This window comes from Aspergillus thermomutatus (assembly GCF_002237265.1).
Source record: "Aspergillus thermomutatus strain HMR AF 39 chromosome Unknown NODE_93, whole genome shotgun sequence".
Classification (NCBI taxonomy): Eukaryota; Fungi; Ascomycota; class Eurotiomycetes; order Eurotiales; family Aspergillaceae; genus Aspergillus; species Aspergillus thermomutatus.
In genome coordinates, this window is record NW_020798142.1 from 26,623 (window position 1) to 50,264 (window position 23,642).

Here is a 23,642-nt window from a genome sequence, read left to right on the forward strand (position 1 = left end):
ATCTATCAATCCTTCCTCTACATTCTTGTTGTCCTGCTCAGATTGTACATCTCTATCGCAAGAATACCAAATATATATTTGCTCTCAAGGCTTCGTAGTAATACCCCCGTTTTCGCCTCTGAGAGCATGGTTCTACGAGCCTCAGCTGCAAACTATTGGCAGTCATCCTGGTTACACCCTTACGGTCATGGTCCTTGGTCCTTCTGGGATCAAATGCACAGGATATGTCGTCCTGAGCTGATGACAGACAAGACTTCATCCTTGGAGACCACATGTCTCACCCCCTGTAGCTTCCGATACATCCGTTCCTCTTTCGTTCCAAACACGTTGTAAGTAAAGGCCCATTCGAATCGTATGACATTGGTGATAGAACACCGAGCGTGCTGCACTGCTGCGTGCATCAACCGGGCGATCGGAATCCGCAAATCCGGAGGCTTCAGAGGACGGAATCCGAGTCGGACGAGTCAGGTCATTGAACGAAAAGCCAAATAATCTTATATTCATAAACTCACATGCAACAACTTGCTAAACTTGGATATCGAAGTCTTTTCCACACCTCCTGTCTGTCTCTGCCATCAATACCTCCTTTGACCCCCAATAACTCAAATGTGGCGAATCCCAACGGACGTCCCGCAGGTCGCCGTACCCAATGGCCTCCAGCTTGCGGAAGTGACAGTGGACACCCCATTGGACGAGGTGTTCAAGCACTGGAAGGAAACTGGCGGCGTCATCCTGAAGAACATGCTCACCATCGCAGAAGCGAACCAGATCACCACCGAACTGGAGTCACGCCTCGACTCGGTCCAACGTGGCTCCCGGGTCCCCCATCCGGACCTCGCAGCCTTCCACGGCACCAAAACCAAGCGCGCGGGGGACCTCATCAACCACAGCGCCACTTTCCGCGAGCGGATCCTCGAGAACGACTTCATCCACGCCATCTGCAAGCGCTGCTACAGCGAAGGCGGGCATAACGGAGACTACTGGCTCTCGGCGGCCACGACCCTCAATGCTTCAGGACCGCAGCCAGCGCAGGTCCTGCACCGGGATCTGACGTCCTATCCACCATACGCGCAGCTGGGACCCGAGGGCACAGAGCCTCAGATCAACTTCCTCTTCGCCTTCTCGGACTTCACCGCGGACAACGGCGCCACGCGCCTCATCCCCGGGAGCAACAAGTGGCCCTTTGACCAACGCGGGAATATGCAGCAGACGATCCCGGCCGAGATGAAAACCGGAGACTGTCTACTCATCGGCGGGAAGGTGATCCATGCGATGGGCGAGAACAAAACTGAGACGGAGCGGAAATGCATACAGCTGACCGTCATCCCGAGTTTCCTGACTCCATCCGAAGCACATCCTTTCATCATCAAGCTTGAAACCGTGAAGAAGTTGTCGAAGCGGGCGCAGAGATTCGTTGGGTTCCGATCACAGTACCCTCGGGGCTCGCCAGGATTGTGGACGAAGGATTATATTGAATTGGCGCTGCATTTGGGGTTGGATGATCTGCAGGGTGCGATGGAGGATCTGCAGGACGTGATCAACCAGCCCAAACAATGGGATACAATTGATTATGACAATATTTGAGTGTTGAAACAAAGCTATTGTGTACAGGCTGCTTGAAATTATGTTCTATTTTACTGTTGTAAAGCCTTTTTCCCTCCTTTCTTAGAGGTCCCTGACTATTCCTCAAAGCGCTGATTCCCGAGACTCTGCCCCTTCAGGTCAATCTCATCCACGAACATCGAAGTCACTAACCCGAGTCCACTAAGCCCAGTCATCGTGTAAAAGATCGTCTGAAAGCACTTCAGATAAACCCGCAACACCTGATCGAGCGTTTCAAGAGGAACGTCGAGTGATCTCAGCTTGTCGATAAAGGCAACCGCGTTGGAGATGTCGCTGAGAGGCGCCAGGGGACCTGTAAGTGGTACCGTAGTAGAGGAGATAGATGTCGAGAAGACGGTGTTGAAAATGGTGGAAGAGATCGTGAGGCCGACGAGACCTCCAAACATGCGAATCGTAAGAAACTGCCCAATCGCCAGGCCGGTGTCGTCAACATTCTTGACGCTCGCTTGCATGGGAAGCAGATTGAGACGGAGCAAGGCAACCCCCGCTCCCCATAGGATGGGAAGCCCGAGACGCATGGATGACGACGATCCGACGTCGAACAGGGCCAGCAAGCCGGTTCCCAGCGTCAGTATGATCCATGCAAGTCGTAAAAGCCAGACATATCCACCAAACCACGGAACCATCATCATGGAGGCAGCTGCGACCACCACACTAGTAATGACTGTAGGGAGCAGAGAAACGGCCGACAGGATTGCAGTTTCGAGTTGCACGGCTTGGTAAAGCAAGGGCAAGTACTGAAGAAGCGCGACCAGAATCGCGCCATGAATGAAGCCTCCGGCCAATGTCATGTTTGCAGTCTTCGAGTGGAAGAGTCGATGAGGAACGATAGGCGCTGCGGGTTTCGCTTCGTAGAAAGCAAATATGACCAGTACGGCAAGCCCTAAGAACATTGGGAGCAGAGTCTGCCATGAGGCCCATGGAAATAAGGAGCCAGCCCAACTGAGGGGTAACACAAAGATTGTGATGCCGACGACGACCATCACCATACCGATCCAATCGAGGCGGTTCAAGTTCTTGGCCAGCGATGCATCGAGTGGGACTGGTCGTAACTTGAGGAAGAAGAACACTAGAGGTGTCCCGATTCCTAGCAACGGCAAGTTGACCCATCCAATCCATCTCCAGCTCGCATAGGTAGCGAATAGTGCACCAACCGAGGGCCCCATGATATTGCCAATCGCCATTGGAATGGCCATCAAGCCCAGATATTTTGAGCGTTCCTCCAGCGTCGTCATATCTGCGAGAATCACCTCCGCAAGCACGTCGATTCCTCCACCACCGAAACCTTGCAGCACCCGGCCAACAATAATGGTGTTCATATTTTGGGCAACAGCAAAAACGATGGATCCGATGAAGAATAATGCCATGGATACGTAGAGAGGCGGTTTCCGGCCGAACGCGTTGGAGATACTGGCCCACACCGGTTGCATGACAAGACCACATAGGGTGTAGGACAAGTTCGCCCAGAAGGACTCCAAACTCTCGCCGTCTAGATCATGAGCTATGGTCTACCGAAGATGTTAGTCTTTGGGGTTTAGGGAACAGATGAAAAGGTGGTATTGCTCACTGGAAGGGCAATACCGAGCGCCGTTGCATCCAACTGGAAGACAAAAAGGCTGGCAGCAAGGCCTATGAAAGCGAGTTTAAAGGCCAGTGATTTCTTTGGTGTTTTCTCGACATCATGCACGCCATTTCTCTCGGCAGGAACTTCCGCCTCGCCTGACTGTGTCTCTGTCTCTGTCTCTGTGTTCCCTTTTTTCTCTGATATGGGCTCCGCATCTGATTCCTGTTGAAGTGCGGATGCGGATATCTCGGTAGTGGTTCCGGATCTGGCGTTAAACTCGGCCTGGCCCATGCTTGGCACGATAGTTTAACTGTCAAGCCACGTCGGCTCAGGGCTCAAGCTGATCCAGCGATACTGTCGCAAGAATGGACGTCGAGTTGCCAATTCTGAGATGAGATGATTACCTTCACGCTGTCAACCGCGTGTGCTGAAATTGAGGTGATGGAAGAGTGTTCTGTATTGAGACCCCTTTGTTCCAGAATTCGGATCCCGGATCACCGATTCTTCCGGGTCACTAGTCGATCTTACTCAGCAGGATCCTAACAGTCACGTGTCCTTTGGATAGGAGAGTAGAATACTTGACGAAGAGTACTCTCTGTACTCTGTCTATGCAAAGAACGTGGATGGCTCAGTCGAAACCTCGAAAACTCTTTCCCAAGTGTGGCCTGTGATGGATGAGGCCGGTCCAGGCGGGTTCCGATCCCCGAAGGCTCGGCCCGGTCGGTGGGGCAAACTTATCATACAACCACGGCCACAATCACATCCACAACCATGATCACCACCAGACGGGAACAATCTTCATCATTAATCGATAACCTCCATTGGAGGAAATTGTCATGGGCTTTTTCGGTTCTGGGAGGGAGCCTGCCCCTCCGCCGACCGTACCAACGGACACCATCATCCCTTTCCATTACTGGGATGACGACCACCATACGCGAGGCCTCTCCTTCGACGTCACTTTCCGCTTCGATGACATCCTGGACCATGAAAAGCTTCAGCGTGCTCTATCCCGGTTATTGGAACTAGGAGACTGGCGCAAACTCGGTGCTCGAATCCGCAGGAATGCAGAGGGAGGACTAGAGTACCACGTTCCACAACGTTTCGACGACAATCGGCCTGGCTTTGCATACTCCACAGTCACTTATGACACAAAGGTGGCCGACCATCCACAAGCATCGCGATTAGCTCAACCTCACCGTCTTGATGCCGCTGGTCGCCCCTCTGTTTTCAATGTCACATATACAGCTACACCAGAGTTCCGATCCTTTATCCGGACTCCAGACTTCCCCGATCGCTTGGAAGGTTGGCTATGTTCAGACAGTCCCCAGCTGGGAGTTCGCATCATCGCCTTCCAAGACGCAACCCTCATGACCGTTTCTTTCCTTCATAGTTTGATGGACATGATGGGCCTCAATGCCGTCCTAGACGCCTGGAGTGCAGTGCTTCGCGGACAAGAAGATGAAGTCAAGCCTTTTGTGGGATTTTCTCACGATCCACTAGCCGGCCTCGCTGAGACAAAGAACAAACCGCTGCAAAAATACGTCTTTGCCAACACGTTGCTCATCGGTTGGACATGGTTGGTGTTCGCATTGCGGTATATTTTTACGGTTGAGCTGTTCTGGCAACACCGGGAGGAAGAACGGGTCATTTTCTTGCCCGCAAAATACTTGCAACGGATGCGAGATAAGGCGATGGAGGAACTTGCATCGCAGAAAACCAGCGACAGCGACAAACCCCTGTTCATCAGTGAGGGGGACATCCTATTTGCCTGGTGGGCGCGCGTCGTTCTTCGAGCCGAAAAACCTTCCCCCAGCCGCACGGTTAATATGCGGAATACATACTGCTGCCGATCAATCTTAGCAGAGCTTGGTCATATACCATCCGCTTCATGTGCATTGGTAACCAATGCCGTATTCGCAACTCTGACCTTCCTTTCCGTCCGCCAGGTTCTCGAAGAACCTCTCAGCTTCACCGCATCTGAAGTCCGCAAGTCTCTGATACAGCAACGGAACGCCGAACAACTCCAGGCACTGGACGCCATCCAAAGAGATACTCTCGACAACGCGCATCATCCAGTCCTATTCGGAAATCCCAGTATGTACACGATCATGATATCTAACTGGGTCAAAGCGAAACTGTTCGAGGTTGATTTCTCCGCCGCAGTCGAACGAGAAGGAATGACAGCGCACAAGCGAAGTAATCAGCTGGGCAGACCATCTAGTATCCAGGGAACCGGGACCAAAGGCTATGCAACCCGAAATACAGGCGTGGTGATTGGAAAAGACGCTACCGGTAATTATTGGTTGTTGTATTCTCTGCGGAAAGGAGTTTGGCCGGATGTAGAGCGACAACTCTTATCCATGTCCGACGAAGATGCGATATAGCATTGAATATACACTTGCATTCTTATCCCTACTACATAATCAAAATTTGACACACCTGGAACTCCTCTTGAGTGAGATGCATGACTCCTCATTGCTTGTTGCTACCATCCTCCCTACACATCCTCTCCCACCTCCTCCTCAGCACCGGCACAACGAACCACCCCATCACTACACTCAACAACGAATCCACGATCCCGAGCCCTCTCTTGGGACTCAAGCCAACCATATTCGTAAACAAAAGACTGGCGGCCAACGAATCCTCGCAAATAATAAAATCCCCTTTATCCACCCGCGCAATAATCCCACGAGCCACTTTTTCCGACGACGGGAATTTCTCCTCGAGCTCCGCAAAAGTGGCGACGTTGGTTCCTTGGATCCGCTTCGTGAGGTCCGGTTTGGTGTCTTGTTCGAGGACGAAGCCCGGGGAGATGAAGTCGGCCGGGAAGGCGATGTGGATGGTGTACGTGGTCTTGGACGAGTTGTGGCGGAGGACCTCGAAGCGGAGGGTGTCTGCCAGGGCTCGGACAGCGCTTTTGGCGGCTTGAGTTGGAGGATGTTAGTCGACGACACAAACTCGAATCATGAGATCAAGATCATCGGCTTACGAGTATAAGCAACGCTCCCAGGCAGCCCCAGGAACGCCGCCGCACTGTTGACAAAGACAATCCTCCTGATGTTGGGTCCAGTGGTGCGTTTTGGGCTATCGATGCCAGTCGGTTTCTTATCGTTCTCGATCCAGAGATCCAACATGGCCTTTGCAGCATAGGCAGTGGAATAATAATTATTCTTCATGCAAGAGTCGAGCTGCGTAGCTTGGAGGTCGACGAAAAACCCGTTCTCCGCATGGTTTCCACCCGCGGAACAATAGAGGAAATCTGGAATTCGAGGCTGGGATCTGAATGCTTCTGAAACCTGTTTGCTTGTCAGGGAACGCTCGTTCGCATGCTCCTCTTCCCCTGCACTTTTGTGCTTCTGGAATTGTAGCAACATACCGCAGAGGCATCAGCCATATCCACAGCCACCGCATTGATTTCTTGCCGACTGGCATCCACACAATTCTTGATTATCTCATTCTTCGCATCTTCTAGAGGGCCCGGTCGTCGCGCGAATATTGTGACATGTGCACCTTAACTAGATCAGTCATATTCTCGGTAACCAGCTGGAGGGTTCACCAACCACGCGCCGCAAGTATGTTGGAAATGGCTTTTCCTAATCCACCGGAGCCACCGGTAACAAACGCTGTCTGCCAATGTGTCAGTGAGTATCCTGGGATTGCCGCCGTGCGTCGAGGACTAGTATCTACATGCGTACTTTGCCCAAGAGGTCCTGATCTGGTTTCATCCTTTCTTTCCAGTCGGGTCCTTCCACAGTCAGTGTAGCAGGCGAGGTGAGATTCTGCCAGGGCGCAATTAAAAATCCAAACGACGGCTCGCGCAAGTCAGATCAATTTGTCAAGCTCCATGGGGAATATGAACAGAAACGCCAGGTCCGAGGAGCCAGTCGGAGCCTTCGCCGGCCTGACCGAGTGAGCGTCGATCACGGATCCCGTGCCCGAGACATGGGGAATCATATGAGATATTCCACCCATCTCCCCAGCATCTTCAAATAAGCTCTCTAGTCTCCGGAGCGAGCGCTGAGCGGATGGCGTTATCTTCTTTCAAGCATTCATGTTCTATGTCAGCATGGAGTCTTTCCTTTCCTTCTAACGAGATAATCACAAACCCAGACTTACCCCTCCCTGTTATCCTAAGCAACCGCCGCTATAAGCAAAGTCATCTCCCCTCTCCCCTCACCTGCTCCAAGCATGTATTTCTAGTGTCTCTTTTTATTTGTCAAAACATCAATACAGGAGATAAAATACACAGATTTCCCCCTTCATTACCTATGTAAGGATGCTCAGGGTGACCAATTGGGTTGGTAATGAAAACCACACTAAAACTACCTGTGTGGCACGAGGTGAGGGGTAGTAAACCCTTGCGAGAGATAAGCTTACGTCCTGTTACCTCCACAGGCTTATGGGAGGCTGACTGTATTCTTGTCGATCAGCGGAAGATCTCCGGAATCTGCCGCAGTCTTGTTTCTCTCGAGGTGGAAGCCGGATTGGACCATACGTACTCTGAGCTTGGGGCTATTGCCTCTAGCACGCCATCACAGGCGCCAAACTGCTAAGACATGAAGAGAGGCGCCACCCCCTCACGCTAGTGTCACCCTTGTACACACCAATTACTGCATTTAGCCAATATCACTGGGTTGTACGGAGTAGATACCAGCATGGTCCACAAGGCCGAGCATGGCACCGTCGCATTCTGGCTTGGTCCCACTTGACTGAATGCTTCTTGTTTTGAGTTTCCTTTTTGGCACCAATCAGCACAAACTGTTTAGGGATGGCCTCTTAGTATAGTAGGCTACCTTTGTAGTTTCTTACATTCTAATTGAGCCCCGTCAGATCTAGAGAAAGAGAGAGAGTTGCATGATATCCGAATATACCTCCTGACTGAACCACGCTTCTCGCATTTCAGTCTCGCCAGTAGATTATCAGTAGTCCATCGGAGTTCACGGTCCATCCTCAGACCTATATCTTCGCTTAAATCTGCTCAATGATCAGCCTAATGTCATATAACTATAAGAAAGTCAACACTCCTAATTGCAATGGCTGCGCCTCGAACAATGTTGAACCGATACAAGCCCACCGAGTCCACTTCTGCATCCTCACGGGCAAGTTCTACGAAGGTTGATATTTTAAAATATTATTATGTTATGAGAATAAGATTTCGGTCAATCAGTGAGGTGGAACGACAACGGAAGAGGATGAATTATGGTTCGACGAACACAGCCGAAAAAAGACACTTTGGTGGCTGTGTTCGAGAATATGTTCATTGAGCAGATCCCGATGTACTTTCCAACATTTTTCAACCTCTTCTCTTGTTTGCCTTTCACTTGTTTGCTCATTAATAAAAAGAGTAAGGGATATATTACTATATATTATTATAGACTGTATTAATGTCCACAACACATACACTGAAGACGAGCAGCAACTAGAACTGCGGAGAGCACATTCCCTTCTTAACTTCTTATCAGGCGGATGCTGTCGAATTGAGTCGGGGGCATCGAATCACACTCGATTGCTGGGCCATGGTTGGTCCTGTGCATGCTTGGCCCTGGGTCCTAATGGTGCCCAGCAGTTGGTGATATTCAAGTGGCCCCCATTAACCATGCATGTCAGCCTGCAGAACGGAATAGAGGGTAGTAATCCCTAGTGCGGCTGGCAAACAAAGCTTTTTGCTCCTATAAATGCTTCTCGCCCACGTTCATTGTAAGATATTAAGCTAGAGGTTAGGCCCGAGCTTTGTCCCATCTTGAGTGCAATCAAGGTTCTACGCAGCGGACAATTGTTTTCTGGCAAGCTGGGAAAATGGCAAAGGAGGTCAGTAGAGAAGAGTACACGGGTAAGTGAGCCTCCGATCCAACGGCCCCAAAAGCAATCAAACCTTAGGTAACCAATCACTGGGATCAGTGTGCGACCAATGCCGGGCCAGGAAGATACGCTGCAGCAGAGAAAAGCCCTCGTGCAGGAACTGTGGCCGCCTCGGCTTGCAGTGTGAGTGGTCTGGTCAGGGCAAAAAGTGCAATCAAACAACTCTTCTGTATGTACCTTGTCCCTCCTATCCTATCCACATTATTACTCCGAGCTGATGATCTAAAGGAGCCACACTATCCTGGGAATGGGCAGTCGCCTTCAACAACTAGAGGTAAGCCGGACGCACTCTGATAGACGTCCGTGGTCAGTTTCTAAATGAGTGCTTTGAAGACTTCATTGGCGGACACACAAAGATCCTTGAAACGACTTTTCGAGGGGTCACCGGTTGTCTCACCTCCTTCTTCAAGACACCCGGCCAGTCCATCGAGGCCCACCCCTCAGTTGACTCCTCAACGACTCCCGGACTCGTTGAAAACACCAGTATTTACAAGGCCGCTTGGCCGTCTTCTTCTGGTCCAAAATAATGATAAGAGATGCTTTGGCCCGACATCGCTCGAGTCACTGATGCTCAACATCAAGGATGAGCTCTTCGAGAGTCCTGATATCGATGGACACACCGTGAAGGAAAGCGTTCTGCAAGCACAGCACAAGATAGATCTTCTAGTTAGCCAAGGAGAGGAGGTTCTCACCGGGGAAAAGTCACTGCCGACGATGCCTCCCTTCGCCATTTTGGATGCCATGATTGAGCCATACTTTACCACAACCAACAACCACTTTCCTATCTGGACAAAGAAAAGGTTCACTCAGATGGCTACGACCTTGCGGCATTCGGCCTCATCCGAACGGGACCTTGCCTCCATCGTCTGCTGCAACAGCCTCATTCTCATGGCCATGTCAGCGGACTCCCTATGCTCTCACCAGCGGGAGTCACTGCAAACCAAGCAGACGCGCAAGACTTCGTCAATTGACTTTGACATCATCGCGGGCTTTCTGACCAACGCGAAACGCGGTGTCAACCATATTGACCAACTTGTCTCACCTCACCTAATCAATGTCCAGGCCCTCTTATCTCTGGTATGACTCTGGATAATGCCCGCCTGGCCGTTGCACGGAATCGCTGACAACGAGAAGCACATAGTAGCGCAAATGTACTTCTCTATAGGTCTATCCGAGACGCTGTTTGCTCTAGCCACCAGATGCGCCAAGGCCATCGGCATCCACCAATGGCACTCTTTTCAAGGTCAACTCAGCGCTGAAGACATCCAAGAAAGGCAGAACATTTCATACTGCTTATACGTTCTCGATAAGGCCGTTTCCTGGACAGCTGGGTCCTCTCCAAGTATACCAGTTTCCGAAGTCTATTTCGACCCAGGCCTGGTGCCTTCTGACAACAGTATCACATCCAGCCTTGTTGCAAAAGCCGAGATGGCCAGAATCGAAGAGGCCATCTACTTGGAGATATATGCTGTCCACGTGCAGGCGAGAAACGAAGATCAAGTCCGAGGATTCGCAGCCACGATTTGGTCGAGACTCCAAGGCTGTCTGGCTGACTCGGGAGTTGACCTCGACAAGCTACAGAAATCCCCGGAAAGCTCCGCCTCGAATCTCCAGTTGGCCCTCAGATATCTTTGTGTTCAGCTGCTAGTCATTTGGCCCCACAAACACCATCCCGACCCCATGTTTCAACGGGCTCTAGAGGTTGCTAGAACGTGTTTGAAACTCTTGCTCCATCTTTGGCACTCCCCGCCGGATGAAGGGAGCCATGCCATTTTCTCGTTGTGAGTAACGATACTTCCTTGGTTGCTTTCGATGGCTCAGACTGACCGTTCCATCTGATATAGCTTTCTCGCATCTCTTCCACCACTATATCTTTACGAAATACTGTCATCCATCCTCTGTGGTCAGGGGTCCAATGGTGACGTGGACATGCTACAAGAATTTGTTGAGATGCTTCAGACCATCACCGACAGCCGAGCAGAAGCGTCATATAATCGACGGCTCTACCAGCTATCACTTATTGTCACCGACGTGATCAAGGCCAGAAAGACTCAGCACAAACGGCAGAAGCCGGCCTCGGAAGGACCGACAAATGCTTATTTAATGTCTGAGCTACTCTCGCCTCCCACAAGTGGTTACAGCTACATGGATTCAGAGGTTCCAGAAACCTACGATTCACGCTTCGACAGTACCGTTTTCCAAGACCCGGATAGTGCTTTTGCCTCCATAAGCCCAATTACCTCGACAACCGGCGAGTTGGCTCGTGGCCCAGATGAGTTTCTGCCGCACTTGAGGAGCTATGGGAAGACAGCTCCTGGGAGCGAAAACTTCAATTCTCTAGCTATGGAAGCCTTGGGAGAGTCTGTTCTTTTTTGGAAGGGCGTCAATCAGGTTTAGCTAGTGCAAACTCGGCAGTGTCGCTTGACCCGGTGCGAGTATGGATGGAAGGTTAGTTTATATATAACATATGTTATGTTCAGTATAAACAACCAATGCTCCCTTTCCAAGACGAACTAGTAGGTGCCACAAGAAGGCTCTCCAAAGCATTAGGTAACCTGGCAAGAGCTGGCAGTGAAGTCGGAAGTATAAAGGGCAGATCAATAGACAGATTATTAAAAGAGAGTAGTGGCATGAACAATCAAATATGTTCTCACCAACCACTTTCCTTTCCGAAAGTGGGCCTCACGACTTCGCCCAGTATTTGCCCTATTATTATTGACACCCAGGATCCGCCAGAATGCCACAATCGAACGCGGAGACGGGCCAGACGGCGCCCGAGCTCCGGTGACCAGTGGGCAACACTGGCAAAAGTAAACATACGATTAGTCTCAGGCGCGGTGTTGGCCCAGGCTGTCGGGAGTTGATCACTCTCATCATTGAAATACGGGTGGCCTGCACCAGAAACGTAGCCTCACTTCTTTGTCGCGGACGAGTTCTGGAGCTCCAGCCACCACCATGGGGCTCATCAGTGATCACCTCGGTGTCCTCTACCTCGGCGTAGCAGCCGGCGTCTACTTCATGCCAGAGCACGCCATCTACGGCTCTAGAATCGCGACTGTTGCCGTTCTATTTACAGTCATCACCATCTCAAAGCTGATCTATCAGCTATTCCTCTACCCTCAATTCTTCACACCATTGAAACACTTCCCCGTCCCATCAGTGAGCCACAAATTCCCCATGGTCAGATTGCCTCGGAAACTGACAGCGTCTAGAATCGGCACTGGCTCACGGGCAATGCCGGTAGTGTGCTCGTCGACACGCCCCATGCACGAATGAAGGAGTGGGCCAAGACGATCCCTAATGATGGAATCATTCGCTACTACATTGTGGGAAACATGGAGAGGCTCACGATAACCAGCCCTGCTGTCCTCAGCGAAATCTTGGTGAGCAAAGCCTACGACTTCGCCAAGCCCCTGGTGATACAGCAAGCATTGGGTCGTGTGCTCGGCAATGGCATCCTGATTGCCGAGGGCGAGGAGCACAAGGTAAGGATATTCATTTGCATTCAATTGATCTGTTTTGAAGCTTACAGTTGTTCTTGTAGTTTCAACGTAAGAATCTCAAACCCGCTTTTGCGTACCGCCACATCAAGGATCTCTATCCCGTCTTCTGGTCCAAGGGCACGGAGATGGTCCGGTTGATTCGAAAGGATCTGCAGAACAGAAAAGAGACCGAAGATCACACAGTCCAAGTGAGAAACTGGGCCAGTCGATCCTCGCTCGACATCATCGGTCTGGCGGGCATGGGCCGGGATTTCGACTCCTTGCGTGACCCGGAAAACAGTCTCAGCCAGTCTTACGAAATGATCTTCGCTACTCCGGGTCTTGGGACGAAGTTTCTTTTTATTCTTGGAATGCTTCTTGGGGATACAAAATGGCTAGCAAAACTACCTACCAAGCGGAATAGGCTCATTGACGCGGGCTGCCGCAATATCCGTGAGGCTACGCGGCAGATGATTCGGGAGCAAAGAGTCAAGATGGAAGATCCAAGTGCAGACCTCCAGGTCGACATCATCTCGGTCGCCATGCGAAGTGGCAACTTTGACGATGAGAACCTCGTCGACCAGTTGATGACCTTCCTCGGCGCCGGCCACGAGACGACCGCCGGGGCTCTTCAATGGGCGATGTATGCGCTTTGCAAGCACCCAGAAGTCCAGACCCGCCTGCGAGAAGAAGTTCGCGCCAACCTGCCACCTATCAACGTCGAAAACCCCGGTGCCATCGATGCTGCGACAATCGACAGCCTCGAATACCTCCATGCCGTCTGCAATGAAGTCATTCGTTTCCACCCGTCTGTCCCAAACACCGTTCGGGTAGCGCTGAAGGAAACCACACTGATGGGAAAGCCTATCCCTAAGGGTACACTGGTTGTCATTTCGCCGGAACTTGTTAATCATCTGCCGCAGCTGTGGGGACCGGACGCGGAACAATTCAACCCAGATCGATGGATGGGCCCCGGTATGGCCAACACCGGTGGCGCAACCAAAAACTACGCTTTCCTGAGCTTTCTTCACGGTCCGCGCAGTTGCATTGGACAGGGATTTGCCAAGGCGGAACTTGCATGTCTCTTGGCTGCGGTTGTTGGTAGCTTTGAGTTCGAATTGAAATATCCCAATGCTCCGCTGGAGGTGCGAGAGGGAGCTACTATTGTACCGAAGGATGGCGTTTTTGCCAAATTCACTCCATTGGAAGGATGGTGAACTGGATGAGGTTCCCCTGCAAGATTTTCTTCTTTCAGGATGTCTTGATCCAGTACCTCATTATCATATAGCCCGTGAGACTACACGTTCCCATTCATAGGATGTGATAGGACTGTTCAGGTCGCTGACAATCTTGATCCCAGAAGGCCACACTCGACAAGTTGATATCAGTGCTTTAACACCGTATGGCAAGTTCCTTCACTATCACAGTTGAGATGGGCCCGAGTGAAGGCAGGGGGATGGCAGGCAGTGCAACGGGAGCGGGATCCGACGCCCCGCTAACCTCAGGTCTTTCTACATGATGTATAATACTACCGTCTTACTGGATCAGTTTCCTAAAAGAGTTTAAATGGGGGGTAGTATCATAGACGAGGGTCGTTCCCCTCGCCCTTCTAGGGTTATTCTCATCAGTCAGAGATACAACCGCACCAATCCATGCAGAAGGATATAAAAGCACCTGTATATTCCAAATTATGTCCAAATCTCCCTTAGGTTCGGACTTTATACATCATGGCGGGGGAATTGATCTTCATCACCGGTGCAACTGGCTTTATTGGCAGTGCCACGGCCGTGGCAGCACTCAAAGCGGGATATCGACTGCGAATCTGTCTTCGAAAGCCCTCGGACAAGCTACAGGCTCTGCTATCGGGAGATAGCGAACGAGTGGAATTTGTCACTGTTACTGATTGGACAGATGGAGCCATATTCAGAGGAAAGCTCGACGGAGCAGACTATGTCGTCCATCTCGCACATCCTCTTCCCAGTGGCACAGATAAGGAGTTATATTTCACTCCAGCTGTGAAAGCTACGACTGCCTTGCTCCAGGAGGCTGCTCGAGTGCCAAGCATCAAGAAGGTTGTGATCACATCATCGGTTGCAGCCTTGATGCCATTGGATGGAGTACCGCCCGGTGGCATCGTCAAAGGTGAGAATTCGGAGTCCATGGCTGCCTGATCGTAACTGGACTGACATCATTCCAGAGGACAACGCCTGGGACTTTGAGGTAGATGAGACCGAAGACTTCACAGCCTCGAATGACCCACGAGGAGTACCTATGCGGTTGTACCATGCATCCAAACTGCTCGCCAACAAAACCGCATGGGAATTCCGACAGACGGCCAAGCCGCATTATGCCTTGGTAACGCTCCATCCTGTGTTTGTATATGGACGCAACCCCGTGCAGACATCTGCCGAGCAGATCCAGGAATCTTCGAACGGACTTCTCTGGTATACCATCATGACTGGCATCCCTCATTACTCTCACTCCCAGGTTCCTGGTGTGCATGTCGACGATGTTGTCGAAGCACACCTCAAGGCCTTGGATCCAGCCATCCCGGACGGGTCGAGGTATTTGCTCACGGGGAAGGCCGGGACCTGGAAAGAGGTGGCGAATGTCGTTCAGCGGTATTGTTCAGACCTCGGGGCGAAGATCACACCAGGTATCGAGGAAGAGTTTCTGCCAACGGACAGTAGCAAAGCAGAGGCAGAGTTGGGGATGCGATGGCGCTCTTGGGACCAGATGGTTCGGGATGTGGTGGACCAGCAACTGGAGTTTGTGAAAGCTTGATTGATCAATAATCAATTGAAGGGCAGGATTTGAATCAGTTTCCATCGAGTCTGGGATAAGTTGGAATAGTGTCACTTTTATGTACCAAGGGAAATTGACCCCCTAATTCTCTACCATTCCACCCCCACCTCATGATCAAACAAGGCGATCCATCAATAAAAATGCATTCAACTGATTCCCCAGGTAGACATAGCTATCCATCTGCGCCCACCACTATTTATCTACATACAAACAGATCTCAACCACTCTCTGACAGTCACGGTGCTCCGACGACTCAAGTTCCATTCGCGGGCTGTCTATACACAACCCCATCAATAGTTGTAGTCAACGTCCCATTCGCATTGAAGATGTTCGTCGTGGCATCAATAGACAGCTGGAACCCCCCTGGACCCGTCTTCTTCGTCGCATTGACTACGCCCGTCTGTATAAGATCCGAGACCCAGTCCAGCTGATTCAACCACGGGTTGGAGGGATTAGGTGTTGTAGTTACGGACTCGTAGCCGTTTATTATATGTTCGCCATCATCGGAGTAATCGTCGTACTCAACGGAGATGGTCCGATACCCGCCTGTTGTCGGGTTGGCCACGATGCTGACGTCTGCAATGCCACTGACCTGCCCTTTGAGGGTGTAATTCCCTGCTGGGAGGCTGTATTGTTCTGGGATAGTAGCACCAGGGGGGAATGGTGTCGCCCAGGGAATCGCGGCCGGGACTTTGAACACTGGGGCGGGTTTCGTGGGTTGGCGACTTGTACGATGAGCCAACATGAGACGGTAGGTGCGCCCTCCGTCAGCGGTCGAGTTAGGGCAGACGAGGGGGTTCACGCCTCCGCAGGCGGGAGACGTCACCAAGGCTTGCCAAAAGACAATGCGAGTGCTATCTGGGGAAAAGGCTGGATCCGCGCGGCCGTTCCAGTTTGGGTCGTTGACGCTCCCATTACTGCCGTCACCTTCAGTATTGACTTGCTGACCAAAGTAGTCTCCGCGATTACCGTAGCGGTCGATCAAGATAGGCTGGAAAAAGCGACGCTGGCCATTGTTTCGGGTGGAAGATGCTGCTGTGACAGTGACAAGGTCAATCAGGGGAGGGACCATGCGCATGCCAGACATCCACATCTGGCGATCCGAGCCCCGGGTGTCCATTGCGACGAACCACTTGTTGTCATGGGAGAATGCGACTGGATCGGTATATTCAGGGTGACTCGTCAGCCGACGAACGGCGCCAGTGATTACATGGACAGCGAACACATCGATATTATTTGCCTCCCGAGGGGAGCCAATGTAAAGAATCTCATCACCAGAGCCGCCGAATCCGCGCAACTCTCCGACGGTGATGGCTTCGTCGTGTAGCTCTAGTTCATCGCCTTTTGCCATAATAGCAGCCGCCCCGTTGGGTTGAATCAGAACGTTCACATCTGCCAGGTCATATCGAGGGGCTAGGACGTCGCCAGTCAATGGCTTCTTATTGAACTTCAGGCGGCCAAAGTAAGCATGTTGTCCTCCAGTCGACGTGAAGGAGCTCCATCCCATGTGCTCATCGTCGGGATGCATACGCATCTCACGGGGAGATCCGCCTGGTCCCGAGCCATCCGCGTTAACTGGCCAATAAATGGGATAGATAAAGGTCTTGTTCGGAGTGCATTTGTCGCTGGTCAAAAGGAGACCGCCGCATTCCAGGATGTTGTGGCCCCAGAGGGCCTTTTTCCCACTGCGAGCAACATGTGGATAGTCCCTCTGGGGGTCCAGCGACTTGGCATTCTCAGCGGGAACACCACAGCTGAGGCACCTCCACGAGTCACCATTGGCAAACGTGGTACCGTCGGCTTTGACGAGAATAAGCTGTTCACCTGAATATATACTGGCGGGATCAGGAGCGGCTGGAGCGCCTACAAACTCGACGTTCACAACGACATGCTTTCCGTCCGGGGTAAAATCACCCGCTTGGAATTCCTCTGAATTCTGACCAATACAGCCGGTTCGATGCGGATTCACGTCAGCGGTGCAGGCGCCAACATCATTGCTCGGTGCCACGGGAGGGAGTGGAAGTTCGACGACTTCGAGGGGCTCAGCTTGCGGAGGCGCTTGTCCTGAGGCTATCGACAGGTAGAGCCCAGCTAGAACAATGAGAGGAAGAAGAGCCATCTTTTGTTTCCGCAAATTGGCTGCGCTATCCTGTCTGAGGGATATACGGCTGTATAACCGGGGACTGTTATCGTTATATACGTGCTGCTTTGCATTTGCCGTAGCCAGCCTAGGCTCGGCTACAGACAATACCTCTATTCTCTGTATCTCCTGCATCCGGATGGATGCTCGTAAACCATACCGTTCAGGAGCTAGATCGCTGCTCTGATACCGAGGTTCAAGGGGAGAAACGAAGATCGCTGGTCGTTTTGCCCCGAGACTCGACAATGAGGAGTCTGTCGGTGTTATTGTTAGCGAGAAGGCATGACTGGAGGCAGTTCTTCTGCAAATGACCATTCCATATTTCGTACCTCTGGATAATGTTGGTGGTTCTGGAGTCCCCGGGACATTATGAGGCAATCTTGACTAGCAGTGACCCATATCTCGTATTCTTAGCCGGATGGAGCAAAAGATACCGACCCCACAATGCCTGGTCAAGTTTAATATCCCCATACCCCAGATTGCAGCCAACATCCACACTCAACCCCCGCGAGACACCAATGCCGTCGCGTCGATCCCACTCCAAGTCTCACCACGGCTGCACCCAGTGCAAGCGGCGCCAAATAAAATGTGATGAAGTTCGTCCTTTTTGTGGTTCCTGCTGCAGGAAACAGCTTCCTGTGATTTTCAGAGCTTTGCGCCCCAGACCTCCCCACATCGGTCAATTGCCGACATTCCTCTGGACCGTCCGGGCAGTTCTGTGCTCCCACTGCTAGACTTGGAGTTATTACACCACTGGCATACAGTGACCGCGAAATACCTAGCTGATGCTAAGCCGCTGCAGGATGTCATACGCACCGCCATGCCACAGGAGGGGTTGGCGAACCCCTTCCTGATGCACAGTGTTCTGGCAGTTTCTGCCCTTCACCGGGCCCAGACTGTGCCCTTGAGCCATTGCCAGTTATATGCCGAAGCCGCCATGACGCATCATAGCAGGTCTCTGGCATTGTGTACCCCGTTATTCAATAACATTACCCGCCAAAACTGTCACGCTCTGTTTGCGTTATCATGTCTCGTGCCAGTCTTTGTATTCGCGTCCCAGAGCCCAAGGAAGACCTCAAGGGTCCAGAATCTGAGTGAAGTGGTCGAAGCGTTCAGGTTAATTCGTGGGATGGCCTCCGTCGTGGACCAGGCGAGATCCTGGATCGAAGAAGGACCATTGCATCCTTTGCTGCGGGATGGTCAGTTCCAAAAGCCGATCCCAACAGCTGCGGAACGGTATACTCTGGCTCTGTACACGCAGCTCCAGTCGTTGGCCCTCAACCAGCCGCAAGCGGGGCCATCATTGAACTCGGGGCCTTTTACACCGGCCCCCCACGGCTCGATTGGGAACCTGTTAGATCTACTTCAACTTTACCTGAATAGCGGAGACTCGAGGGCCATCATGGCATGGCCAGTCGTGGTCGACCCATACTATTTTGAGTGTTTGCTTCGGAAAGAGCGGATAGCACTCCTCGCCCTTGCGTTCTACGGGTCCGCCTTGCAGATACTCTCGGGGCATTGGTGGTTAGAAGGTTGGGGGGAGCTTTTGCTTAAGCTTGCTAGGGATCATTTACCAGGGGCGGATAAAGAGCTGGTCCACATAGTCAATGTACCAACCTAATGAAATCAACACATCGTTTCTTCCTACTCCTTTTGTATCCTAAAGTACAATCGACAATTGGGGAATCGGTAGCCTTTAAAAACGCTGCCGCGTTCCATACACTGCCCTTGGGACCTCTCCCGGACATGTAACAAGGGCTGTAGTGGGATACTTACCGAGATACTACTCTGGTGAGATCTCTATGCTATCAGAATGGGATATACTGGAAAAGTGCACTGGACGGCGGATCAGGGCGACACATTAATTCTGGGCATATTCCGTAAATTACTGTGAATCGACCTGGATCCATCACGACCACTCACTTCTGGTACTATGTTAGTATTCACTGTCCACCATTACTAAATACACGGATGCTCCTCTCATTCAATGTCCCCAAGCTGCATGCGGTGGTTCGAACTGCCGACCTCACAGTGCTGGACCTACTGGTCCTCCCCCTTAGTTTCCTGAACGAGGCGCTGTGTCGCTGTCTGCGTCTTATGGAATCTCCATGGCTTAATCTTTCTCTCAAACAGCTCATCTAATTCCGCGGCGGAACGACTGGCATTCACTTATCAGCTAGTTGTATTCAATATTCAAAGGCAGGCAACGTACCCAGCAGTTTCAGGGATTAGAAACCACATGCCCAGGGCAAAAGGGAACCCGACGCCCGCGTAAAACCACCCCGTCTTGAGGCCCCAGTTCCATTCGTTGGCATTGGTCATGTAAGGTACTAGGACGTTCATCACAACTCCCACCACGCAGGTGGTTGCAGCACCGAAGCCGGCAGTATACGGTCGCAGACGCTGGGAGGAGATCTCGCCGATATACCCCCATCCTGTGGCTCCGTTTGCGGCCAGACCGACATCTGATACCCTTGGTAACTGCAAAGACTCTTGGGAAGGGGTGACTTACTCCAGAAACAGGCGAACATCACGAAAATATATGTGGAGGCCTTCACCCGTGGTGTAACACCTATGATACCGATGGCGACACACGACAGCCATGAGAGGGTTGTTCCCCCGCATGCGAGATATCTCCTTCCGACAAAGTCTACGACGGCCACCAGCACCAGCACCGTGCCAATCTGAATCGACGAGGTGATGACCTTGACTCTGAACGGGTCATCAATCCCGGCCTGCTGGAAGAAATACGTGCCGAACGACCCAAACAGGGTGAGACCAATGAATTGCTGCGAGAGATTCGTCCAGAGCGAGATGACCGTTCGTACTCCGTCCGTTCCACGGAAGATCGCGTACCATTTCTCACGGCGTTGTTTAATTGCCACGGCACGCTCATGTTCTACCGCTAGCACCAGGACCTGTAACTGATGGTCGGCGTCGTAGTCTTTGACTCCTCCGTGCAGCTTCAACAGCTCTTTTTTGGCTCTATCAAGCTTGCCGGCGCTGACACACCATGCCGGTGTCTCAGGAACCAGTAGGTAGATGATCAACATGACGCCTAGCTGGGCCCACTGGGTGTAGATCGGGGTGAGATAATCTGTAGGGTCACTCCGTGAGAGATGCTGCAGTGCAACCTGGGCGAAGAATGAGCCCAGAGTCCACCAGAAACTATAGGCCATCAACAATCCACCACGGATGCGCGTTGGCGCCACTTCCGATATGTAGGTTGGCACTGTGGATTGCACGCATCCCACTCCAATTCCTGCCAGGAGCTTGGCCACCAGCCAGCCCTTCCATGACCGTGTAGTGCACTCAGCAATCACGCTACCGACCAAGACAAGCCAGTAGCTGTACATGGCAATTTTCCTTCCATATCGACTAGACAAGAACGGCAAGCTTGTCATGCCTACGATTTGACCGCAGGACATGACCGAACTCCAGCCGCTGAGGATCGAGGAGGCGAGTGCCGGGGAACCATTGTGCGATTTCTGGGTGGCGAAGCGAGCCACGAAGCCTTTGTTGGCAATGATACTGGCGTTGATACTGGACCATGTTAACGTGCTGCTTCATACGGCAGGGTGATACGAACCCAATCTGGTATCCATCGGTAGCGGCGCTGAAGGCCATAGCCACGCATATGAGACTGGCCAGTTTGAAGGTCTTGATCGTTTCCATGACACTGAGATGCTCGTATCCGGTCGTGGCCTGACCTCTTGTTGCTGCATCCACTGCTGCGTCACCCTTGACGGGTGCTTCATCGCTTGTTTCGACATGCTCAATGGCGGGAGGTTTCTCTGTGATACGTGCGGACTCCATGGCTCAATGACTGGCTTAATGACAGGGCAGTGCGCTGGGACAATGGGAACTTTCGTGAACTCACTGGCTTTACTCTGTTGGCCAGATCAGGCTCTTTAACCACGGCGTTTCGCCTCTCATGGCATAATTACCCCCGAGTGGCTTGATCATTCGAGTGTCTCCCAAACCTAAGGACCTGTGTTCTATACTGTCCTGGGCCTGAGCAATATGGCACTAACTCGGTACAACCGGATTCTCGTTCTGTCAAAAGCCGAGCCTCCTCCCCAGACGACTCCAGTGCGGGGGCGGTATCTGGGGATGAATGAGAATCTGGAGACATACTCGAGAGTCGAGTCAGCGAGGACCGAATCCCAAATCATAAGCCGACAGTCGCTGAAATATATCCGAGCGTGACCTTATGTCGAGCTACTGTCGTATTTCGAAAACTATACCAAGAATGGGAAGAAACTCGACGGTGGCTGCATTAGCGTGCCGTGCGAGATTATGATTTACGCCTGGCCAGTGGTCCAGAATCCAGATTGATAGAATGTGGAGTTTGCGGCAAAGCATATTTTGGGTAATTGGATATGGATATTCACGTGGAGATGTTATGGAATCTATCCTGCCTTGATCGTGCCGTTCGTACTATAACTCTATCCACAGAAAAAAGTCTACAGCGAATGTTTTCTACGTTCCCAGAATGTCTCCCTCAGATACAATGCAGAGCGCTTGGGAGTTCGCACCAAGGTCTTATAATCCACGTGCGTGATGCCATAGCGAGGACCATAGCCGGCAGACCATTCTGGAGAACACCTTGTCAGACGAAAAAAGTGAATAAGCGAAGACGAAGAACATACCAAAATTATCCATCAAACTCCAAGCATAGTACCCCTCAATCTGGACCCCATCCTCATAGATCACGCGCAAAATGGCATCGAGATACAATCCAAAATAGGTAACCCGGAACGTATCGTTTACTGCCTCATCCAACGACATCTGGCTCTCCCCAGGACAGGGACAACCATTCTCAGTAACAATGATAGGCAACTTATACCGACTCCAGACCCAGTTCAAGAGCTTTCTGAACCCCTCTGGAGCAACCCGTAGCCAGGACATCCCTGAGACAGGGCCGATGGCTTTTCCTTCGGAGTTTGTGGGGAGTTCTTCCACATTCCCCGTGCAGTCGTCCTCTGCAGGGGGGTCGGGAAGCGCCCTCGCGAATTTGGTGGAGTAGTGGTTCATTCCATAGAAGGCGTTGAGCGGGGCGAGTTGCTTCAGCTGCTCCAGCTCCCTCGCAGTAAATGCCGGCAATCGATCGCCCAATTGCTTTCGCATGGACGATGGATAATCCCGCCCAAGGAAGATAGGGTCCCCAAACCACCCAATGTAAAATTCGAGACGACGTTGCGCGGCCTCCTGATCAACCTGGCTAGACGCGTCCCAGGGCTCGTAATAGTGCCCATTGAGCACGATCGAGATGCTCCCATTCTGGGACTTGAAATCCTCAGAGTAGATCTGTACAGCAGCAGCATGAGCGAGGATCAAGGTATGCCCGACCCTCCACGGCTCCGTGCGCGAATCACCACCAGTGGCAGTACTCCGGCCCGGCGCAAGAACACCGCTATGATGTCCAAAGATAGCAATGATATAAGGCTCGTTGAAGGTAATCCATCTCTTGACTCGATCTCCGAACCGGGCGAAACAGAGGCGCGCGAAGTGTGCGAAATCAGATACGAATTTGGCTGTACTTAAGAAAGCGCCGTATCGGTCACTGAGACTCTGAGGAGCATCCCAGTGGTAGAGCGTTACGACGGGGTCGATGTTATGCGCTAAAAGGGCGTCGATGACCCGGTTATAGAAGGCTATTCCAGCCTCGTTAATGGGATCATCCCGTCCACCGAGGGGTATGATTCGTGTCCAGGCGACAGAGAATCGATACACGTCGACTCCGTACGAGGCCATGAGGTCGACGTCTTCGAGCATGCGGTTATAGTGGTCGCAGGCTATGTCACCGTTTTCGCCATTTGTGCGAGATGGGACGAGATGGGTGAAGGTGTCCCAGATCGACGGGCGTTTCCCGTCCGCTGAGGGAGCACCTTCGATTTGGTAGGCTGCTGTTGCTGTTCCCCATCTGAAGTTCGATGGGAGGGGGAGGCTTTCGATGCGAGGGAGGGGATCGTAGGGGGGTTCGGGCGAGGCGGACGGGTGAGAGTTGGGATCCTCTGCTTTGAACATGTTGACGTTCATTTTGTCGGCCATCTTGTCTTGAACTTGGGCGTTATACCTGAGTCTAAAAGTAATGCGAGATTTAGGCCAGCCAGGAGTCCTGAATACAGTGGACTCGCCTGATACTACCTAGATATACCCGGAATTT

General features: G+C 51.9%; 11 protein-coding genes across 11 annotated transcripts; 6 read left to right on the forward strand and 5 right to left on the reverse strand.

Moving 5' to 3' along the window:
• Nucleotides 1-606: 606 nt before the first annotated feature.
• Nucleotides 607-1,584, forward strand: CDV56_103799 (monooxygenase sphC; the record flags this gene model as incomplete). Its single annotated transcript, XM_026757418.1, has 1 exon — nucleotides 607-1,584. The coding sequence occupies one exon, from the start codon at nucleotides 607-609 to the stop codon at nucleotides 1,582-1,584; it is 978 nt and encodes a 325-aa protein (XP_026614479.1).
• A 95-nt stretch (nucleotides 1,585-1,679) lies between these two features.
• Nucleotides 1,680-3,478, reverse strand: CDV56_103902 (MFS-type transporter sphD; the record flags this gene model as incomplete). The annotated part of the gene is made up of 2 exons (XM_026757521.1): nucleotides 1,680-3,131; nucleotides 3,191-3,478. The coding sequence occupies 2 exons, from the start codon at nucleotides 3,476-3,478 to the stop codon at nucleotides 1,680-1,682; spliced, it is 1,740 nt and encodes a 579-aa protein (XP_026614480.1).
• A 545-nt stretch (nucleotides 3,479-4,023) lies between these two features.
• CDV56_104134 (acetyltransferase sphE) lies at nucleotides 4,024-5,571 on the forward strand (the record flags this gene model as incomplete). Its single annotated transcript, XM_026757753.1, has 1 exon — nucleotides 4,024-5,571. One exon carries the CDS (start codon nucleotides 4,024-4,026, stop codon nucleotides 5,569-5,571), a length of 1,548 nt encoding a protein of 515 aa, XP_026614481.1.
• An 88-nt stretch (nucleotides 5,572-5,659) lies between these two features.
• Nucleotides 5,660-7,159, reverse strand: CDV56_104290 (uncharacterized protein; the record flags this gene model as incomplete). Its single annotated transcript, XM_026757909.1, has 6 exons — nucleotides 5,660-6,111; nucleotides 6,177-6,483; nucleotides 6,564-6,697; nucleotides 6,748-6,814; nucleotides 6,883-6,999; nucleotides 7,094-7,159. 6 exons carry the CDS (start codon nucleotides 7,157-7,159, stop codon nucleotides 5,660-5,662), a joined length of 1,143 nt encoding a protein of 380 aa, XP_026614482.1.
• A 1,936-nt stretch (nucleotides 7,160-9,095) lies between these two features.
• On the forward strand, nucleotides 9,096-11,443 carry CDV56_104624 (transcription factor sphG; the record flags this gene model as incomplete). The annotated part of the gene is made up of 5 exons (XM_026758243.1): nucleotides 9,096-9,169; nucleotides 9,275-9,320; nucleotides 9,380-10,123; nucleotides 10,181-10,827; nucleotides 10,891-11,443. 5 exons carry the CDS (start codon nucleotides 9,096-9,098, stop codon nucleotides 11,441-11,443), a joined length of 2,064 nt encoding a protein of 687 aa, XP_026614483.1.
• A 558-nt stretch (nucleotides 11,444-12,001) lies between these two features.
• On the forward strand, nucleotides 12,002-13,745 carry CDV56_104867 (cytochrome P450 monooxygenase sphH; the record flags this gene model as incomplete). The annotated part of the gene is made up of 3 exons (XM_026758486.1): nucleotides 12,002-12,205; nucleotides 12,259-12,531; nucleotides 12,591-13,745. The coding sequence occupies 3 exons, from the start codon at nucleotides 12,002-12,004 to the stop codon at nucleotides 13,743-13,745; spliced, it is 1,632 nt and encodes a 543-aa protein (XP_026614484.1).
• A 510-nt stretch (nucleotides 13,746-14,255) lies between these two features.
• On the forward strand, nucleotides 14,256-15,312 carry CDV56_105050 (ketoreductase sphI; the record flags this gene model as incomplete). The annotated part of the gene is made up of 2 exons (XM_026758669.1): nucleotides 14,256-14,670; nucleotides 14,726-15,312. 2 exons carry the CDS (start codon nucleotides 14,256-14,258, stop codon nucleotides 15,310-15,312), a joined length of 1,002 nt encoding a protein of 333 aa, XP_026614485.1.
• A 274-nt stretch (nucleotides 15,313-15,586) lies between these two features.
• On the reverse strand, nucleotides 15,587-17,452 carry CDV56_105143 (uncharacterized protein; the record flags this gene model as incomplete). The annotated part of the gene is made up of 1 exon (XM_026758762.1): nucleotides 15,587-17,452. One exon carries the CDS (start codon nucleotides 17,450-17,452, stop codon nucleotides 15,587-15,589), a length of 1,866 nt encoding a protein of 621 aa, XP_026614486.1.
• A 539-nt stretch (nucleotides 17,453-17,991) lies between these two features.
• On the forward strand, nucleotides 17,992-19,094 carry CDV56_105341 (Zn(II)2Cys6 transcription factor domain-containing protein; the record flags this gene model as incomplete). The annotated part of the gene is made up of 2 exons (XM_026758960.1): nucleotides 17,992-18,069; nucleotides 18,123-19,094. 2 exons carry the CDS (start codon nucleotides 17,992-17,994, stop codon nucleotides 19,092-19,094), a joined length of 1,050 nt encoding a protein of 349 aa, XP_026614487.1.
• A 419-nt stretch (nucleotides 19,095-19,513) lies between these two features.
• CDV56_105464 (putative MFS alpha-glucoside transporter) lies at nucleotides 19,514-21,289 on the reverse strand (the record flags this gene model as incomplete). The annotated part of the gene is made up of 4 exons (XM_026759083.1): nucleotides 19,514-19,631; nucleotides 19,686-19,938; nucleotides 19,986-21,016; nucleotides 21,063-21,289. 4 exons carry the CDS (start codon nucleotides 21,287-21,289, stop codon nucleotides 19,514-19,516), a joined length of 1,629 nt encoding a protein of 542 aa, XP_026614488.1.
• Nucleotides 21,290-21,939: 650 nt separating this feature from the next.
• On the reverse strand, nucleotides 21,940-23,527 carry CDV56_105649 (glycoside hydrolase family 1 protein; the record flags this gene model as incomplete). The annotated part of the gene is made up of 2 exons (XM_026759268.1): nucleotides 21,940-22,070; nucleotides 22,126-23,527. 2 exons carry the CDS (start codon nucleotides 23,525-23,527, stop codon nucleotides 21,940-21,942), a joined length of 1,533 nt encoding a protein of 510 aa, XP_026614489.1.
• Between the last annotated feature and the right edge of the window lie 115 nt (nucleotides 23,528-23,642).